This window comes from Bubalus kerabau, chromosome 7 (assembly GCF_029407905.1).
Source record: "Bubalus kerabau isolate K-KA32 ecotype Philippines breed swamp buffalo chromosome 7, PCC_UOA_SB_1v2, whole genome shotgun sequence".
Classification (NCBI taxonomy): domain Eukaryota; kingdom Metazoa; phylum Chordata; class Mammalia; order Artiodactyla; family Bovidae; genus Bubalus; species Bubalus kerabau.
In genome coordinates this window covers 26,976,120-26,997,927 of record NC_073630.1, presented here as the reverse complement: position 1 = coordinate 26,997,927, position 21,808 = coordinate 26,976,120, and the positions used below count along the sequence as shown (strand labels likewise).

General features: G+C 39.0%; 1 protein-coding gene across 1 annotated transcript in view; it reads right to left on the bottom strand.

Annotated features, from left to right (window-relative positions):
- GSTCD (glutathione S-transferase C-terminal domain containing) overlaps positions 1–21,808 on the bottom strand; it is a 146,324-nt gene that overhangs the window by 5,927 nt on the left and 118,589 nt on the right. The window contains exons 9-11 of the mRNA XM_055587869.1: positions 8,164–8,297; positions 5,449–5,479; positions 998–1,067 (exon numbers count right to left, since the gene is read on the bottom strand). Coding sequence (XP_055443844.1) covers positions 998–1,067; positions 5,449–5,479; positions 8,164–8,297 — 235 coding nt within the window. The remainder of the gene's footprint in view (positions 1–997; positions 1,068–5,448; positions 5,480–8,163; positions 8,298–21,808) is intronic.

Below are 21,808 nucleotides of genomic sequence, written 5' to 3'. Positions count from 1 at the left end.
TCACCATCTACCAGTCCCGGGCAAGATTTTGCCCCAGTTCTCCTACCTGTAAAATGTGAAAAAACAGCACATATTCCACATGTATTTTTATAAGAATTTACTGAGATAGTGGGTGGAGGACATTTAGCTAAGCTAAAATGTGCAATAGCTATTAGCTGCTGCTGCTGCTGTGTCACTTCAGTCGTGTCCGACTCTGTCCGACCCCATAGACAGCAGCCCAGCAGGCTCCCCCGTCCCTGGGATTCTCCAGACAAGAGCACTGGAGTGGGTTGCCATTTTCTCCTCCAATGCATGAAAGTGAAAAGTGAAAGTGAAGCCACTCAGTGTCCAACTCTTAGCGACCCCATGGACTGCAGCCTACAAGGCTCCTCCATCCATGGGATTTTCCAGGCAAGAGTACTGGAGTGGGGTGCCTTTACCTTCTCCTGTTAGCTGCTATTATCTTTCTAAACATGATTTCTCTTTCTAAAGCAAAGTCTTGGATAAATTCATTACTTAAACTTGAAATACTATTTTTCTTCCAAGTTAGGTAATGTTTAATATTATAAATGTCAAATAAATTGGTCTATGATTAATATTATACGAGTATATATTTTCTGTGAAAGAAAACATTATCATCCTTGTTTATACATTTTGTAATATATCAATTTTGGTATGCATAGTTGATTTTTCCATCTTTAGTATTTTCTTCTATGGCTTTTGAGAGATTCTTCAGTTTGTTTGTAACAGTAAGAAAAATATTTAACATAAATCTACTCAACGTATGAACACTGAAAATACATTTGGAAGTATTAATGTTAACAAAAAATGGGATAAAATATTCTTATAGTTAGAGCTCTTTTCAAGATGGATTTTTTTTCTGGGAAAAACAACTTGAGTGTCTCACTGATAAATGGACCATGTTGTGGCTTCCCACTTTCCCGTATAGTGTTGGTTCATTCATTCCTAGGCATCGTGGACATAATCTACTCAACAGCTGCTCTGGGAAAACACATACCTATGAGCCTTCGCTGGGGTGGAAGCTGGACAGCTGTCTGGTCCGCAAATCTGCATAGAATCATGTGTTCCTGAAAGAAAAAGCAATAGAATGTGGCTTTTAAAAAAATCTTCTTTAAAGTTAAAAAAAAAATTCACTTATTTTTCTGGAACTCTACATCGCTTAATTAAATAAAGCGCTGCACAGATAGCACTTTCAAAAGCAGCACATTTTCAGAAAAGAGCACTCAATAATTTTTCTCCCTTTAAGTAGAGTGGTCTTCAGATGTAGTTCTTAAGAACAGATGCATGGAAGGTCCTCAGGGCTCTTTAACCAGCTGCTTTTAGCCAAAATATGGTTACAATTTGTGGTTATAGTGTGTTAAACTCAAAGACCTAAAAGTCACTTATATTTCCCTTTTAATAAAAATTGAGTCTCAGGAACATGGCTCCAGGAAGACATTCTAAGTGGCTTTTCCTCCACTACAAGAAGGAAAGGAAGTACTTGAGAAGACCATGGCTGTGGCCTCTGTAGTTCTCCCACGTCCCCGGCACAGTGCCGTACCCTTCCCTTCAGTTGGTCCCTTCAGAGGGAAGGAGGCTGGCTCACCCTCCTCTCACTCACTCCAGAGGCTGCAGGAAGTGCATCTATTTAGATGCACATAGATGTGCTTAGCACTTCCCAGGCGGCACTAGTGGTAAAGAACCCGCCTGCCAAGCAGAAGACATGAGATGCTGGTTTGATCCCTGGAGGAGGATAGATCCCCTGGAGGAAGGCATGGTGACCCACTAGGGCACGCAGATGCACTTTACATCAGACTGTAAAGGGGACTGGAAAGAACGGAAGGGACATTATTGCTTCTGCTTCACAATTTTAGGAAAGATTACCTTACTGAAGAACAAGGCTTTAAAGGGACAGAGAGGGGAAGGGTCTGCCCTGCACTCTTAAATCTGCAACTACACAAAGGTGAGTGATTAGGAGCTAAGATAACTGCAGTGTTCCCATGACAACTGTTCATTCCGAGCAGCTGTGGTTTCCAAGTATGTAAATAATCTTACCTGACAGCTTAGCAAACTCGCTACACTCAGATCTATCATTTGTCTCCTTGGGTTTTTGGACATTCAATTTGAGGACTCAATTTTTTCTAAAGGGTTTTTCTGATTAACTTATTAAATACATTTTTGTGAGATGCTGTTTTTGAAGGGTTACTTTTGTCTCAACTTTTACACATTAAAAAAAAACACTTTAATGCTCACTATAAAATTTAGTGGTAATGGGTGGTGGTTTAGTCGCTAAGTCGTGTCTGACTCTTGTGACCCCATGGACTGTAGCCCATCAGGCTCCTCTGTCCATGGGATTTTCCAGGCAAGAATACTGGAGTGGGTTGCCATTTCCCTCTCCAGGGGATCTTCCCGACCCAGGAATTGAACCCAGGTCTCCTGCATTGCAGGCAGATTCTTTACCAACTGAGCCATGAGGGAAGCCCGATACTAATAAAATGATTCAAATGAATAACTTTTATTAAGGTCCTGCGAACTGGCATAAACAAAGGGGAAGAAGAAAAGCTTATAACTCTATAATTGGAAGAAAAGTCAATGCAAAGCCTGCCCTTCGTCCACATGTTTATAAATTAAGATTCACTTTAAGTAAAGACAATGTTGCAACAATCAGAACCTCAGATGAGGTTCGTTTCCCTTGTCCTGATAAGTCTCACCATATTTTATTGGAATTACCTGTGTATGTGTTCTTCCTAGTAGAAGTTAAATTCTGAAAGGGGAAGGCACATAGGAGGTACTCAGTAAGGGTTTGCTGGTTAATTTGAACTGTGGAGAAAAACACTTCCAAAGTGACTCTCAAGATAATAGGGCACTAAGTCCATTTGGTTCTGCCTGCCACCCACCTGCCATGGTTAAGAAATACTGAGATATCATCTTGCAGCAGCATGCAAGAGGTTTAAAACTTCATAGTGCATTCACACTTAAAAGATACTCAAAGGGCAGGTGGGGTGGCCAAGCAGATTTGGGGTGTGGGAGGAAGAGGAAATAAACAGAACTGGGGTACCAGGGAGTTTTATGTTCTCGGAAGTGCCTGGGTGCCCTGTGCCTTCTGACTCTAGAAATGTTAGATTTCTTTTCCCAGACAATGAGGCTGTGGCACCCTAGGTTTTTCACCTAGCATCCAAGAGGAGGGATTCAAGCAAGGCTCTAGTGTTTGTTGTTTATTTTTCAGTTCATTTTTTATTTTAAGGCCTTTGGCAAAAAAGATGAGGTGTTTTAAATATTATGAAAATAAAGTCCCTGAGGTCCTGATGTTTTCCAAAAAACCTATAGTTCCCTAGACTATGAAGATTTTAAACCCAGTAAGCAAAGATGAAATTCTGGATGAATGCATGAACACTCAAGTTCTGTACTTGGACGGGTGGGGGTGGGACAGCTGGGGAAGGGGGCAAGGTGAAGGCAGGCAGGAGACAGAGCTAGAGATGGGTGTTTAAGAGTTGCAAAGTAGAGGTGAGGGAGACATAGAGGCCAAGGTGGAAGAAATGAGCATTTTTAGGTTACTTTATCTCACAGTTTCTCTGTTGGAAGGGGAAGAAGGTAAAATTCCTAGAAAGCAGGGGCTGGTATATAAAATGAGACTGAGATTGCATATTTTTAGTGAGTCTGTGCAAGAAGTGGAATTAACCAAACTAAGAATACAGACTAATTTATTAGCTTTTAATGGGATTATTTGTATATTTCTCTCAAAATCATCATTTCTTAGATTGTATTATATCAACATCACTGATCAATTAATTAGTTCCTAGTGATGGTCAGAAAGCTGCAAACTGTTTTGCTCAGACTGGTGACTCAAAACTATGCAATGTTCTGACTCCTGCTGGAAGACAGTTCTCTGTGGGTCTCTTGTGTTTCTTTACATCTTATGAGAAGAGGCACTGTCTTTGTTCCAGACCAGGGACTGGCAAACTATGTCTGGCCCATTGGCCAGACTCAGTCTATGAACTGTTTTTGTATGGCTTGCAAATTAAGAAGGGTTTTCACACTTCCAAAGAGTTGTATACCAGTAACAACAATGACAAGGACGATGTAGAATATGTGGGAGATTTGCAAGTGCCCAGCAAAGCCTAAAGTATTTACTATCTTTTACAGAAAAAATTTGCCTCTGTTCCAGATAATCCTTTCACAGTGAACAGTGCTGGAAACTATATAGACTTGGAAACTCCCCTCTCTCCCTCTGAAGAAAAGAGGAGGCATGCTTACTTAAAGATTACATCCTAAAACATTCGGGTTTCCTAGCTCAGGTTTCCTTCCCTGTAATGCAATTCACTGTACATGTGGTGTCACCTGGCCCTTTCTGTGCCACCCTGTGGGAACGGGGGCTCAGGGAGTCACTGTGAAACCGATGAGAGTCCAGCTACTCCTACTGCTCTGAGCAATACTGCCCTTTGTCTCTGACTCAGGGGTTTCCTATCTTCTGCTAGCATCCATGAAAACTGTGCCAGGCCAACTTGTTAGCCTGTGAGTAGGGTCAACTCTCAGACTTTTTGCAAATCTTGTCAGCTACTTGAAGATTAATCTTGACTGGCCAAAAAGAAAAAAAAATCTGTGTTAGATGCTCATGAGTGATTCAAGTGTAACTAGATTATATACTCCATTAGAAATTTGAGAGAGAAAATATAAAGAAGGAATAAAAAGTACATGAGCAAAACATCTAGATCTTTTAAAAGTTTCCTTGTATGATAGTGTTCAGTTTAGTTCAGTTCAGTCGCTCAGTCGTGTCCAACTCTTTGCGACTCCATGTATGATAGTGTGTACGACCCAGCAATCCCACTGCTGGGCTGACACACTGAGGAAACCAGAAGGGAAAGAGACACGTGTACCCCAATGTTCATCGCAGCACTGTTTACAATAGCCAGGACATGGAAGCAGCCTAGATGTCCATCAGCAGATGAATGGATAAGAAAGCTGTGGTACATATACACAATGGAGTATTACTCAGCCATTAAAAAGAATGCATTTGAATCAGTTCTAATAAGGTGGATGAAACTGGAGCCTATTATACAGAATGAAGTCAGAAAGAAAAACACCAATACAGTATATTAACGTATATATATGGAATTTAGAAAGATGGTAACGATGACTCTTTATGCGAGACAACAAAAGAGACACAGATGTAAAGAACAGACTTTTGGACTCTGTGGGAGAAGGCGAGGGTGGGATGATTTGAGAGAATAGCATTGAAACATATATATTATTATATGTGAAACAGATTGCCAGTCCAGGTTCAATGCATGAGACAGGGTGCTCAGGGCTGGTGCACTGGGATGACCCTGAGGGATGGGCTGGGGAGGGAGGTGGGAGGGAGGATCAGGATGGGGAACACATGTACACCCATGACTGAGTCATGTGAATGTATGGCAAATACACAATACTGTAATTAGCCTCCAATTAAAATAAATTAAAAAAAAAAGTTACCTTGTATGATAATGTTTTCCTGAATAGTTCACTGAAATAGAAAAGAAAAATGAATTACTTAAATACCAAAGATTAAAGAGTGGAAATAGTCTTGGAGAAATTAAACTATAAACAAAAATATGTATTTTATCTGAAGGATATCATGCTATCCTGAACTAAAAACAATGCCAGTTTGAAGTATCTTCATAAAATGACAAAAGCACATTATCTGTATGTGATTCATTTTAAAGAATTTCTTTCAAAGATTGTTTACAGTATTAGAGAAGCACAATCACTATTTTCTCTTCCTTGCATGGGTGCACACAGATTCTGGCATGTTAAAAATGTAGGTTTTATTGTTATTCAGCAGAGGGGCTGTCCCGAGTTGTCTGGTACCTGGCCCTAGGGTGATTAGGCCAAGGGGACAGTGGGGCCTGGGAGTGGTTCCCCTAATGACAAAGGGGGCAAGTGTCAGTAAGTCCACAGAGAAGTGGAAAAGTTGACAGACACTAAACTGAGACTTTAAAATCAGTTAAGTGAGATTGTAGACTGAACAACTCAAAGGAACATATTTAATCTATCCTATATTTAACAGGATATTTAATATCCTATATCAACATTCAGAAAACGAAGATCATGGCATCTGGTCCCACCACTTCATGGGTGGGAAATAGAAGGGCTAACAGTGGAAACAGTGTCAGACTTTATTTTTCTGGGCTCCAAAATCACTACAGATGGTGACTGCAGCCATGAAATTAAAAGACGCTTACTCCTTGGAAGAAAAGTTATGACCAACCTAGATAGCATATTCAAAAGCAGAGACATTACTTTGCCAACAAAGGTTTGTCTAGTCAAGGCTATGGTTTTTCCTGTGGTCATGTATGGATGTGAGAGTTGGACTGTAAAGAAGGCTGAGTGCCGAAGAATTGATGCTTTTGAACTGTGGTGTTGGAGAAGACTCTTGAGAGTCCCTTGGACTGCAAGGAGATCCAACCAGTCCATTCTGAAGGAGATCAGCCCTGGGATTTCTTTGGAAGGAATGATGCTAAAGCTGAAACTCCAGTACTTTGGCCACCTCATGCGAAGAGTTGACTCATTGGAAAAGACTCTGATGCTGGGAGGGATTGGGGGCAGGAGGAGAAGGGGACGACAGAGGATGAGATGGCTGGATGGCATCACTGACTCGATGGACGTGAGTCTGAGTGAACTCCGGGAGTTGGTGATGGACGGGGAGGCCTGGCGTGCTGAGATCCATGGGGTCGCAAAGAGTCGGACACGACTGAGCGACTGATCTGATCTGATATTTAACAGGCCTAATATGATCAGCTGGATTCTCAATAACCATAAATCAAATGAAATGTCATAAACACCAGGAGTGGCCCTCCACTAGGGGGAGTGCAGGGCTTTGCAGGTGGCTCAGTGGTTAAGAACCCGCCTACAATGCAGGAAACATGGGTTTGACGCCTGGGTGGGGAAAATTCCCTAGAGGAGGAAATGGCAACCCGCTCCAGTAATCCTGCCTGGAAAATTCCATGGATAGGGGAGCCTCGTGGGCTACAGTCCATGGGGTCACAAAGAGTCGGATGTAACTAAGCGTGCGCGCGGATTGACTTAAAGTGACGACAATAAAAATGTCTCCCTTTTCTGTGTGAGTTAAGGAGGACAGTAAATATGGCCATTGAGCTTGCAGGTTAATCATCACCACCCTTGGGAAGAATTTAAACTATTGCTGTAGCTGGCAACAGCTCATGTTTACTGAGTACTTACTTTGTGCCACTTCTAAGTGGTTTACATGTATATCATTCAATTCTCATAAAAACCCCGAGGTAGATATTATTATAATCTCCCTTTTGTAGATGAGGAAATGTAGGCAAAAAGAGTGAATTTAAGTGAATTGCCTGAGGTGGAACAATTTACAAAAGAATGAGGAGCCTATTATACAGAGTGAAGTAAGCCAGAAAGAAAAACACCAATACAGTATACTAACGCATATATATGGAATTTAGAAAGATGGTAACAATAACCCTGTGTACGAGACAGCAAAAGAGACACTGATGTATAGAACAGTCTTATGGACTCTGTGGGAGAGGGAGAAGGTGGGAAGATTTGGGAGAATGGCATTGAAACATGTAAAATATCATGTATGAAACGAGTTGCCAGTCCAGGTTCGATGCACGATACTGGATGCTTGGGGCTGGTGCACTGGGACGACCCAGAGGGATGGAATGGGGAGGGAGGGGGGAGAAGGGTTCAGGATGGGGAACACATGTATACCTGTGGCGGATTCATTTTGATATTTGGCAAAAGTAATACAATTATGTAAAGTTTAAAAATAAAATAAAATTAAAAAAAAAAAAAAAAAAAAAAGAATGAGGAGCCAATATCAGCACCGGGACAGAAAACTTTCAGGTCTAAGCACTTGACCACTGCCCTCTGTTGCCTCTCATGGGTGATGATTTTCTCTGAGTACAGAGGAGTGCTGACTGCCAGTCAGATCTGCTCTTCCTCGACAGATCTGTTTTAAATTTCAGCAAGATCTGGATCCAGGAGTAGATATGGAGGGGCAGACATGGAGGAGAGCCTCTCTTCCTTATGCAGCTTATAATCAACGCTTGCCATTGTGGAAAAAGGAAATGAACTGGAGCCTGAGATCTCATTGCAACTTTATATCAAAAGAGTTTTGTGTATTGACTTAACACCCATACTGATACCTTGCGGCGGAACACAAGATTTCACCTTTTGGGAAAACTGAACTTGGAGGTGTTCTGAATGAAACCGTAACAGCAAGGGCACGTGACAAAGGAGGCCCGTGTTTTGAGGCAGTGTTCGATCACCATGTCTGTCGCCACTCCACACGCGTGCAGCGCCACCTGGAAAGTAAGACCAGACCTCAGCACTACGTTCTTTTTAACTAAGTGCTACTTTCTGCCATTAGGAAAAAAACAAAACTGTAAGGATTGTTCCTGAAGAGGTTTCCAGTTACCAGAAAGTTATTTCAGAGTAGTTTAAACAGTTCTCATTTGGACATGCCGAAGAACTAATTAGGTATTTGTATTAAATAAGAAAATTAAGCAAGAGGTTGAAAGATTACAAATGGAACCTTTATAACAGAGCATAAAATTCATCCAATGGAAAAGCTGATGTCATGTTAAACATGGAAGATTCAATATGTATGCAAGTCTAAACTAATGCTCTTACTGATTGAAACTTTAGTTCAGTTGTGGCATGCTGGCAAGAACTCTACTTGGAAATCAGAATTTCTAGTTCAGAACTCTAAATGGCTCGGTGATCCGGGGCTGCTTGAAAATTTAAAATCTTTGGGCTTCAGTTTCCTCCACCACAAACTATGGTTAATAATACTGACACATCACAATGCTGTTGCAACACTAAACAGAAGTGTATGTGAAAACACTTTTTCAAATGCCGTCTGAATATATTCTCATCAGTGTTGTATAAAACTGATCAATCATATTTATGGAGCTCCTTTTTATATTCATAGAATTATAATTCTTAACACTGAATGATCATTTGTGTGAAATATTCTTAAAGAGTTTATTTAAAAAGGAAAAACATTGTGGACTGAAGTCATGATTAGTGCATCAATAATTCATGAAAAGAAAAATAAAATGATTTTAAAATGTTTTTAGAATAAATGCCTTAAATATATCTATACTGTACCATTATCTAAAGTAGACCATTTTGAAAATTATTAGGCTAAATAAGGAAAATTAGGACTCCAAAAGGAAATCAGATGTAGGGATCCTGAAAGATGAAGCATTTTGTCAGAAAAATGCTCAGATCTCATTCTGAACAGAGGCAAGTTGTACTGGATTATAATTGTCCTTTCTAGACACAAATCTTTCAACTTCAGGGTAGGGAGGGGGCCGAGGGGCTTTTAGGGTGAAGACAAGGAGGTTTTCTGGAAATTTCTGGATATTAAGTAGTGTAAGTCAGATTCCCCTTTTGAACTGGCAGACCAAAGACAAAGCTGTATTGAGAAGAGGAAAGCAGGCTCTCTGCTCTCAGCCCTGCTCCTGAATTCTCCCCTCCCTGCAGGCTTCCACCAACTCCGTAGAGGTCAACTATCTCCGTGGTTGCTGTCAACCACCGTTCCCGCTTCACTCGCGAGTATCGCCCAGGTAGGCTGCTGCCCAGTGAAGGCAGCAGCAACTAATGGATCGGAAAGAACCTGGGTTTTTTCATCTGCCCACTTTTTTTAAAAATCAGTTTTCCAGGGTGAAATTCAGCCCAGTTCTTATTCTCATTGGGTGGCTGGAGAAAACCTCATAGTAAAAATTACAGATGCCTCTTCCCCTGGAGGGAGAGAGACGAGAACCAACACTCACCCCGTGCCCTTTATGTGTTGGCAACTATGCTGGGTGATGGCACGCACATCCTCCTATGCGCATAACAGCCCTGAAAGATTTTATTATCTCCATCCAAGAAGTGAGGAAACTCAAGCTTGGGGAAATTAAGTATATGCTCTCAACAAAGCAGCTCCTGAGGGGCAGGATCCTGACCCCCAGCCTGACCCATGTAGTTCAAGGGTCAACTGTACTATGCTTATTCCTATATTGGTAGGGGGAGAATGTATATAGCGTGAATACCCTGGACAAAGGAATGATTCATGTCCTGGGCTGGTTGGAGGACAGTGTATAATTTCAAATTTAGGAATTGGGGTTTTTTTTTTTTGGAATTTTCCATTTAATATTTCAGACCATAACTGACCACAGGTAACTGAGGAAAGCAAAACCAAGGAAAACGAAGGAAAAACCAAGGAAAGCAAAATTACAAAGACAGGGGTGGGGGGAATACTGTACATTCCTTCTCATTTTCTTTATCTCACTGGTCCTACTATCTTCTGGAATTACAACACCATAGGGAGCTAGCATGTATTCAGTGTCTGCAAGATGTAAAAATCTTTACATAGATATTTTTTCTTGTTTTAATTGCTTAATTCTTTTCTTTTTAAAACTAATACTTTAAATAGCTCTTACTATGTCTCTTGCAATATCATGACAAGGTCACCTAGACAGCAAGCATTTCAGATGAACTCTGAATCCAGGTCTGAAGCTTACAGGCTTTCCACTACATCATGCTATGCCTTCCCTGACCAATGTATTTGGAGTTGGAAGGAACCCTTAGAGACCATCTGTTTCAATGAAGAATTTCTGGGTGTCACGCTTAGGTTCACCACTGATTTAAGAGAAGGAATGGAACATGTTCTAGTTACATATAAAGGAGTGACAAGGGAAGGAAGGGACAAAGAGAAATACATCTAATTTTTTTTTCTTAAACCATTACTATTTACAGAAACTGATATGAAATCTAATTTCTAATTACATTTTAAACATCTGACCAGAGAGTCTGTAATATAATAAAGGATAAATAGATTTATTAATATATACACTGGGTAGATCTGACAACTGTAGAAAGAGCATAAAACATAAACTATGAGTATCTAATAAAGGTTACTGTGCTGGGGGAAAATACCATACTTAATCAACAATTAGTGGAGAACATAGCAAACAAGTGCTTCACTGATCCCCAAAACTTGGTATTGTGGTTCTCTGTAAATACACTGAATTCTAACAAAAGATAAAAGTTGAATTGTGAAAGTATCTATTGGGCAAGGTAATGCACATTCCAAAGTATATGTAAATATTATTGATCCAAATAAATGCTGAAGAATTCAGGGACTATAAATTAAGGGCTTTTCCCTTACTTTTCCTTACTTCAATTAATCTATTTAATACATGTCCTAAAAATTCTAAGTATAACACATCCTATGATGTAAGCCAGTGAAATATAACTGAACAGCCAAGAAACTTCAAACCATGTATCTTTGCTATATGTGGTAGTAAATAAATGAAATTAACATCACTCACTCTCAGAATGTCTTTCAACTGGCAGCTTCTAAAAAACAAGGCAAGATTCTAGACAAAACTGATTGATTCTTCTCTAAGAAAATATATGTTGATAAAGACACATATATTCTAAAAGAATATATGTTGGTAAAGACAGTAAGCCTATGCCTTATTCATACCCCCAAAACTAAGCTTGTGCTAGATTTATGATTTTACTAGGCATCCTATCCTTGGGGTTGTTTTTCTTTGCTTTTTTTTTTAAGATTAATTAAACATTTAATAGTCTTTTCTTAGTCCAAACCACAGATATAGATGTTGTATTCCCCATTTTACAAAAAGACCAAGTGGCTAGTCCAAGGTCATAAATGAAGAAGACAAAATTTAATCTCAATCTCTCTGACACCATTATTCTAATTCTTTATGTTCCTTGTCTACTTCTTTCTTTAGATGTGAGGAGCAAACAGGAAGTCACTCCAATCCCAGCTCTCACATTAACTTGCTACGTTCTTCTTCCCCAAGTGCAGCCTCAACTTTTGTATCTACAAAATGAGAAAGCTAAACTGAATCATCTCTAAATTTGCCTCAACCCAATCATGCTCTGAGCCACTGCTTCTCAAAGAAGGATTCTTAACCAGATATCTTAGACAGAAGCAAGCTTGGTCTCAATTGATCTCCTGTTTTCCCGCTTCAAAAACTTTCACGCAATATATTATAGGTAATTGGCTTTAAAATTCAAATAATGCTAAAAAGGAGGGAATGACAAAAACAGTTCCTTGTTCTGTACACACTTCACTCAAAGAAAAAATCTGGTGAACAGATAATGCTTTTCAACTTATTGGTTTTCTTTCCTGAAATCCATCTCTGTTTTTCTATACAATAAATGTATACTGCTTCTTTCAAATCAAAACTATAGTGAGGTATCACCTTACTCCAGTCAGAATAGCCATCGTCAAAAAGTCTACAAATAATAAATGCTGGACAGGGTGTGGATAAAAAGGAACCCTCCTACACAGTTAGTAGGAAAATAAATTGGTGCAGACACTATGGAGAACAGTATTGAGGTTCCTTGTAAAACTTAAAATAGAGTTACCATATGATCCAGCACTCCCACTCCTGGGCATATATGCACTGCTGCTGCTGCTGCTAAGTCGCTTCAGTCGTGTCCGACTCTGTGCGACCCCATAGACGGCAGCCCACCAGGCTCCCCCATCCCTGGGATTCTCCAGGCAAGAACACTGGAGTGGGTTGCCATTTCCTTCTCCAATGCATGAAAGTGAAAAGTGAAAAGGAAGTCACTCAGTCGTGTCCGACTCTTAGTGACCCCATGGACTCCAGCCTACCAGGCCCTTCCATCCACAGGATTTTCCAGGCAAGAGTACTGGAGTGGGATGCCATTGCCTTCTCCGATTTAAACGAATACATCCCTGTAATTGTGTAAGCTATTTTCTGTTCCTTACATCTGCTGCTGCTACTGCTAAGTCACTTCAGTCGTGTCCGACTCTGTGCGACCCCATAGACAGCAGCCCACCAGGCTCCCCCGTCCCTGGGATTCTCCAGGCAAGAACACTGGAGCGGGTTGCCATTTCCTTCTCTAATGCATGAAAGTGAAAAGTGAAATTGAAGTCACTCAGTCGTGTCCGACTCTTAGCGACCCCATGGACTGCAGCCCACCAGGGTTCTCTGTCTATGGGATTTTCTAGGCAAGAGTACTGGAGTGGGGTGCCATTGCCTTCTCCGGGCATATATGCACGGAAAACCATAATTTGAAAAGATACTTGCAGCTCAATTTTCACTGCAGTACTATTTATAATAGCCAAGACGTGGAAGCAACTTAAGTGTCCATCAACAGATGAGTGGACAACAAAGATGTGAGATAGGGGCTTCCCTGGTGGCCCAGTGGCTAAGGCCCCAGTTCCCAATGTAGAAGGCCAGATTCAATCCCTGGTCAGGGAACTAGATCCCACATGCTACAACTAAGTTCGCATGCTGCAACTGAAAGATCCCAGATGCTGCAACGAAGATCAAAGATTTCAAGGGCTGAAACTAAACGAAGACCCAGCACAGCCAAAAAAATAAACACATTAAAAAAGAAAGAGCTGTCTGCCCTCACAGTTCAACAGAGGTTCTGAAACTTGAGGGCAATTCTGAAAAACAAAAAAGAAGATGTAACATATATATATATTATATATATATAATATATACACACACACATATACATATTATATAACATATACATATACAACATAGATATGTTATAATGTATATATTTATTATATAGATTTAATATATGTGTGATTAATATATATTAATATTATAATATTCTATACTAATTATACATTATATGTTAATGTGTATATATTTATATATACACACACATATATATATATAAAACATATGGGCTTTCCTGGTGGCTCAGCTGGTAAAGAATCCACCTGCAATGTGGGAGACCTTGGTTAGATCCCTGGGTTGGGAAGATCTCCTGCAGAAGGGAAAGGCTACCCACTCCAGTATTCTGGCTTGGAGAATTCCATGGACTGTATAATCCAAGGGGTTGCAAAGAGTTGGACATGACTGAGCAACTTTAACACACACGTATAACATATACATATAATATTTAATTATAGATGTTATATATATATATGACCCCTGATGTGCTGCAGTCCATGGGGTTGCAAAGAGTTGGACACGACTTAGTGACTGAACAACAAAATGTTATATATAATATATACAATGGAATATATACATTACTTAGCCTTTAAAAATGAAATAGCATTTGCAGCAACATGGATGGACCTACAGATTATCGTACTAAGTGGAGTAAGTCAGGCAGAGAAAGACAAATACAGGATATTGCTTATACATGGAATCTAAAAATATATATAAATGAATTTATTTACAAAACAAAAATACCCACAAACACAGAAAACAAACTTACAGTTATGAAAGGGAAAAGGAGGGATAAATTAGAAGACTGAGATTAACAGATATACACTACTTATATATAAAATAGGCAACCAACAAAGACCTACTATATAGCACAGGGATCTTTACCCAACATTTTGTAATAATCTATAAGGGAAAAGAATCTGAAAAAGAATATGTGTATATATATACATATATTTACATAAATATATGTATATCTGAATCACTGTGCCATATGCCTGAAACTAACATGACATTGTAAATCAACTACACTGCAATTAAAAAATGTATACTGCTCTTTCAATTTGTAAATATTAGATATCATCTATTGATTTTCTGTTATAGGAGATAATGTGGGGTGTTTTTTTGCATAATTTATATGCCCTTTCCCTTTGGTCATCCTCTTAATATTACCTCTAAATTTTAGTTAAGTGTTCATGCAGTGTCTTTTATTATTATTGCTTTGTATATTAACTGTATGTATAATTCACTGCTGAGTTAACTATGCTGTAAAATTTTTTCTTCTTAACATCCAAGACTTTCCCTGCACAGAAGTTCTGTAAAATGTTCTATGGTACAATTTTCCACTGTGTGAAAACTGTCAAATAATTGGCCAGTTCCATTTTTCTTTCCTGAAGACATCTTTCCTGGGCCTTCTGACCTTTTACTAAAACCTGGATTCACAGCTTTCTAGGCCTAACACCTAGCTCTGTCTGGTCCTGTGACTTTCCTCTGCCACCAGACTAAGAACTCCTTTTACCCACTCTCGTATTAGATACCACTTATTCCTTTTCACTTTCATGCATTGGAGAAGGAAATGGCAACCCACCCCAATGTTCTTGCCTGGAGAATCCCAGGGATGGAGGAGGCTGGTGGGCTGCTGTCTATGGGGTCGCACAGAGTCCGACACGCCTGAAGCAACTTAGCAGCAGCAGCAGCACTCCCTTTTATTACATCTTTCATCCAGCCAAAGATGGAGAAACCCTATACAGTCAGCAAAAACAAGACAGGGAGCTGACTGTGGCTCAGATCATGAATTCCTTACGGCCAAATTCATATTTAAATTGAAGAGTAGGGAAAACCACTAGACCATTCACTTCAGTTCAGTTCAGTCACTCAGTCGTGTCTGACTCTTTGCGACCCCATGGACTGCAGTACACGGGGCCTCCCTGTCCATCACCAACTCCTGGAGTTTACTGAAACTCATGTCCATTGAGTGGTCTAGTGGTTTTCCCTATTTCTTCAATTTAAGTCTGAATTTGGCAATAAGGAGTTCATGCTCTGAGCCACAGTCAGCTCCTGGTCTTGTTTTTGCTGACTGTATAAAGCTTCTCCATCTTTGGCTGCAAAGAATATAATCAATCTGATTTTAGTATTGACCATCTGGTGATGTCCATGTGTAGACTCTTCTCTTGTGTTGTTGGAAAAGGGGTTTGCTATGACCAGTGTGTTCTCTTGGCAAAACTCTATTAGCCTTTGCCCTGCTTCATTCTGTACTCCAATGCCAAATTTGCCTGTTACGCCAGGTGTTTCTTGACTTCCTACTTTTGCATTCCAGTCCCCTATAATGAAAAGGACATCTTTTTTGGATGTTAGTTCTAGACCATTCAGATATGACCTAAATCAAATCCCTTACAATTATACAGTGGAAGTGACAAATAGATTCAAGGGATTAGATTTGATAGAGTGCCTGAAGAACTATGGACTGAGGTTCATGACAATGTACAGGAGGCAGTGATCAAGGCCATCTCCAAGAAAAAGAAATGCAAAAAGGCAAAATGGTCGTCTCAGGAGGCCTTACAAATAGCTGTAAAAAGAAGAGAGGTGAAAGGCAAAGGAGAAAAGGAAAGATATACCCATTTGAATGCAGACTTCCAAAGAACAGCAAGGAGAGATAAGAAAGCCTTCCTCAGTGATCAATGCAAAAAATAGAGGAAAACAATAGAATGGGAAAGACTAGAGATCTCTTCAAGAAAATTAGAGATACCAAGGGAACATTTCATGCAAAGATGGGCACAAAAAGGACAGAAATGGTATGGACCTAACAGAAGCAGAAGGTATTAAGAAGAGGTGGCAAGAATACACAGAAGAACTGTACAAAAAAGATCTTCATGACCCAGATAATCATGGTGGTGTGATCACTCACCTAGAGCCAGACATCCTGGCATGTGAAGTCAAGTGGGTCTTAGGAAGCATCACTATGAACAAAGCTAGTGGAGGTAATGGAATTCCAGTTGAGCTATTTCAAATCCTAAAAGATGATGCTGTGAAAGTGCTGCACTCAATATGCCAGCAAATTTGGAAAACTAAGTAGTGGCCACAGGACTGGAAAAGGTCAGTTTTCATTCTAATCCCAAAGAAAGGCAATGCCAAAGAATGCTCAAACTACCGTACAATTGCACTCATCTCACACACTAGTAAAGTAATGCTCAAAATTCTCCAAGCCAGGCTTCAACAGTACATGAACCATGAACTTCCAGATGTTCAAGCTGGATTTAGAAAAGGCAGAGGAATCAGAGATCAAATTGCCAACATCCTCTGGATCACTGAAAAAGCAAGAGAGTTTCAGAAAAACATATACTTCTGCTTTATTGACTATGCCAAAGCCTTTGACTGTGCTGATCACAACAAACTGTGGAAAACTCTTAAAAAGATGGGAATACCAGACCACCTGACCTGCCTCCTGAGAAATCTGTATGCAAGTCAAGAAACAACAGTCAGAACCATACATGGAATAATGGACTGGTTCCAAATAGGAAAAGGAGTACGTTAAGGCTGTATATTGTCACCCTGCTTATGTAACTTATATGCAGAGTACATTATGAGAAATGCCAGACTGGATGAAGCACAATTTGGAATCAAGATTGCCGGGAGAAATATCAATAACCTCAGATATGCAGATGACAGCACCCTTATGGCAGAAAGCGAAGAAGAACTAAAGAGGCTCTTGGTGAAAGTGAAAGAAAAGAGTTTAAGTTTAATCATGAGTTTAATTTGGCTTAAAACTCAACATTCAGAAAACTAAGATCATGGCATCTGGTCTCATGACTTCTTGGCAACTAGATGGGGAAACAGTGGAAACAGTGACAGACGTTTTTTGGGGAGGCTCCAAAATCACTGCAGATGGTGACTGCACCGTGAAATTAAAAGACACTTACTCCTTGGACGAAAAGTTATAACCAACCTAGACAGCATATTAAAAAGCAGAGACATTACTTTGCTGACAAAGGTCCATCTGGTCTAAGCTATGGTTTTTCCTGTAGTCATGTATGGATGTGAGAATTGGACTATAAAAAAGCTGAGTGCCGAAGACTTGATGCTTTTGAACTGTAGTGTTGGAGAAGACTCTTGAGAGTCTTTTGGACAGCAAAGAGATCCAACCAGTCCATCCTAAAGGAAATCAGTTCTGAATATTCATTGGAAGGACTGATGCTGTAGCTGAACCTCCAATACTTTGGCCACAAGATGCAGAGAACTGACTCATTGGAAAAGACCCTGATGCTGGGAAAGATTGAAGGCGGGAGGAGAAGGGGACGACAGAGGATGAGATGGTTGGATGGCATCACAGACTCAATGGACGTGAGTTTGAGTAAACTCTGGGAGTTGGTGATGGACAGGGAGGCCTGGCATGCTGTAGTCCATGGGGTCGCAAAGAGTCAGACACAACTGAGTGACTGAACTGATTCCTTTTTATTATTTATTCTTATTTTGATGAAACACATCTTCTACATAGTTTCCTGATGTACATTTTCTTGAGACCTTGACATTTTCTTTATTACTTGCATACATGATTGCTGATTGGTCGGGCATAACATTTTAAGTTGGAAACTGTCTTTTAGAATTTTGAATTTTTTAGAAGGCATTGCTTCACTGTCTTCTAGCTTTCCATGTGGCTATTAAGAAGTGTGATGGCATTTTGATTTCAAATTTTCTGTTTGTGACCTATTTGTTTTTTCTCTTTGGAAACTGTCAGGAACTTCTTTTTATCACAACACTCTTCCCCCCCCAACCCCGCCCCCCAACAATGTGCCTTGCTTTTAGGTCATTTTTTTTAAGTGGGCTCTTTCAGATAAGAGAAACATATTTTTCATTACTTACACATTTTCTTATATTAATTCTTTGATATTTTTCTCTCCATTATTTTATCTGTTTTCTATTTCTGGTTCTCCTATTATTGACATATTAGATTCATGGACTAAATCTCTATTGGAAAAAAATGCTTCTTTCAGTCCTTCTTTTTTTTGGTCCTGTTTTTTCAGATGATGTCCTATACTTCATATTTTAGATTTTCCACTTGCTTTTTATTTGAGCTAGCATGTTTTATTCTTTCTTGTTCTCTGATGGTTCATTTCTTTTGCATTTTACCTTTGTTTCATTCATGCAGTATCCTCTCTGAGCTCTCCTTGAATTAAAAGGAGACGCTTTGTCATGGTTTTTGCTTTGATCTCTATTTTGGAAGTTTTCCACACTTGATATTCCTCAGTTGTCTGTTCATACAAGAGTGAATCTCTAAAAAGTTGATGGAAGTTTGAGTGAAAGGCTTGAAGGTGAGCTTTCTTAGTGACTGTGTAATCAGGTGGTCAGCTGTTTTTTTGTTGTTTTTTTTTTTCAAATTATAGCTATAGTATTTTCTCTGGGGATCGTTCTGATTCTGTAGAGGAGGCTCTTTTAACCTCTTTGATTAAGGAGATGATTCTAGCTTCTGAAGGAATCCTGGAATTACAACGAGTAAGTGGCCAAACTGAGACTTTAGCACAAGTAAAGTTCAATTTTAAAATGCATTCTCTTAACCAATATGTTTCCCTGGAGTAGGAAATGGCAACCCACTCCAGTATTCTTGCCTGGAAAATTCATGGACAGAGAAGCCTAGTGGGCTACAGTCCATGGGGCTGCAAAGAGTTGGGCACGACTGAGTAACTGAGCCTGCATGTACAGAACAATTATGTTAATAAAATTTTCTCTGTTTACCATTATAACTAACATTTCATGTCATTAACAAATCATTACAAATATTATGTAAATGAAAAATTTCAAAGCTCCTGTATGATGTGGGCCCCTCACAGAAGTCTTACAGTCAATGAGTAATATTTTTAAAATCCTTGCAAATATTAAGAACAAGAACAGAATATCATTGTTGTTCAAGTTGAAATGCATTGGTTACTAGAGACTTTGAATGTTTCTAATAAGCTTATTAGATATTTGTATTTCTAAGGAAATACATTTCTCAAATAAACACAAGGGAAAGTCAGAAACTACAAATGCTCTTTGGAATGTGGTGTTACCTCACTGATTCTGGTTACAAGGGGGAAGCACAGCCCTTGGGGTGATGGAAGACCTTGTTGAAAGACCTAAAAGTATTTAGATTTGTTTTCTTCCATTGTTTCAAGTCACACTAGTTTTACAAAGTTAGTAAATCTATTCATTTTTGCCTGATACAGGTCATTGTATTAATGGAGATAAGACAAATAATAAGTATTTCAATTCTTACATATAATTGATTTGTTTGAAGTTTCTAAAGATGGTTGGTTTGAGGACTTTAAAAATCTCCCTTTAAAATCTTGTTTACAGCATTGATTTTTACGTCCAGAGAAAAATAGCAAAAGAAAAGGCATTTACTAAGCAAAGATAAACACTAACTAAACCCTTATTTTGGAGAAGGAAATGGCAACGCACTCCAGTATTCTTGCCTAGAGAATCCTGTGGACAGAGGAGCCTGGTGGGCTGCTGTCCATAGGGTTGCACAGAGTCGGACACGACTGAAGCGACTTAGCATGCATGCATGCATTAAGAAGGAAATGGCAACCCACTCCAGTGTTCTTGCCTGGAGAATCCCAGGGACAGAGGAGCCTGGTGGGCTGCCGTCTATGGGGTCGCACAGAGTTGGACACGACTGAAGCAACTTAGCAGCAGCAGCAGCAGCAAACTCTTATTTGAAATACCACAAAACTGAATTAATTGAGCTTTACTACATTCCCCATACCTGGTTATTCTGATTTCCTCTCTAGCTACAGTGTTTTCACTAGAGTCTATTTCATATAAAAGAGCCACTGATGCATTTGGTTTGATTTATCTACTGACAATACTTCAATTATCCTCCTAGGCAAATTATATTCTTAAATCTAATTTTGGTTTAATCCTCCAAGTAATTTTAATTCATTTTCCATATATCTTGACAAAGGTAATTATGAAAGAAAAAAAGCCCATTATGGGTATATTATTATGAGATATAGAGAAAAATGTCACTTCCCAAAAGACATATATACTTTGCTAGTTGGTGTTAGTGAATTACACGACCTTGAAAGGTATAAGAACGTGCCAGAATGATTTATCACCTACAAGCCATATGGAAGGGTAAAGAGATACATGGTTGATCGGCTGGGAGTTTTGTGATTTGAGAGGTGAGTAAATGCTACCTTATACACTATTCCTGGTGTACTGGTAACATGGGCATTGGTTTAATGGCCTGTTTTAGGGGGAAGCTTTATCTTCCACCTCAATATTTATGTAAAATTTAAGTGGTACATAATTATATATTTAATTTGAACTTGCTGTATCAGATGTCTATATTTTCCTGAATATCCTTCCTAACAAGTTTCTTAAAAGTTTACTTCTCTTTCCATAGGCTTTGCTTGAGATAACCAATCTATATTATGTCCACAAAGGAAACACATTGCATTCTTTTCAGGCTGTATAACAATAAGTCTCACAATTTTACAGAAATTGATATTTAAGAAATGAATTTCACTGACTGAACAAAAATGAAAAGTACTATGAAAGGTCTGGACTTCTAAGATTGGACAAGAATTTCAACTAGACAAGCCCATTGTATATGCTATGTGACCATATACAGTTGGGAATGCAAGTTAGCACAACCTTCCTGTAAAGTGATTAGGCAAAGGAATCCAAAGTCTTAATTGATACATCATTAGACACATATAATAAATAACAAGCATAATAACAATAGAAAAGGAACATGATTAATGAGTAGGGAAAGTATTTATGACAATTTCAGGTAAAGCAGGATCTCAAGGTATATGTAAATATGCATTTGTTTGTGTGTATAAATACACAAAGACCAAAGGGTTTTGATAGTATTATCTCTCACTAGCAGAAATACTGGTGATTCTTCCTTATATTATTATGTAGCTTTCTACATCGAGCGTTTAGTACTATAAAAATAAGAAAAAATATTCAAAACAGATACAAGAACATCAGCAATGCTAACATCTTATTGAAACTCAAATTTCCACCAGAGTGTACAACCCTGGATTTAAATGAACTGGCACAATCACATTATCTTTGGTCTTCTAATGGTATCAAACAACAACAATTTGATTTGAAGATTTCAAAAACATCACCAATACATTTTATACTAGAAGCTCAGAATACATGAAAATATCAAATCCTTGCTAAAGAAAGAATTATCTGAAAGCAACTCAAGTATTTGCAGCTTATTTTTTTTTCAATTGGAGTATAGTTGATTTAAATGTGTTCGTTTCAGGTGTTCAGCAAAGTGAATTAGTTACACATATAAACAAACTTTATTATATTCTCTGTTTTTCTTTCACTACCTTCTAAAAATGTAGAATAAA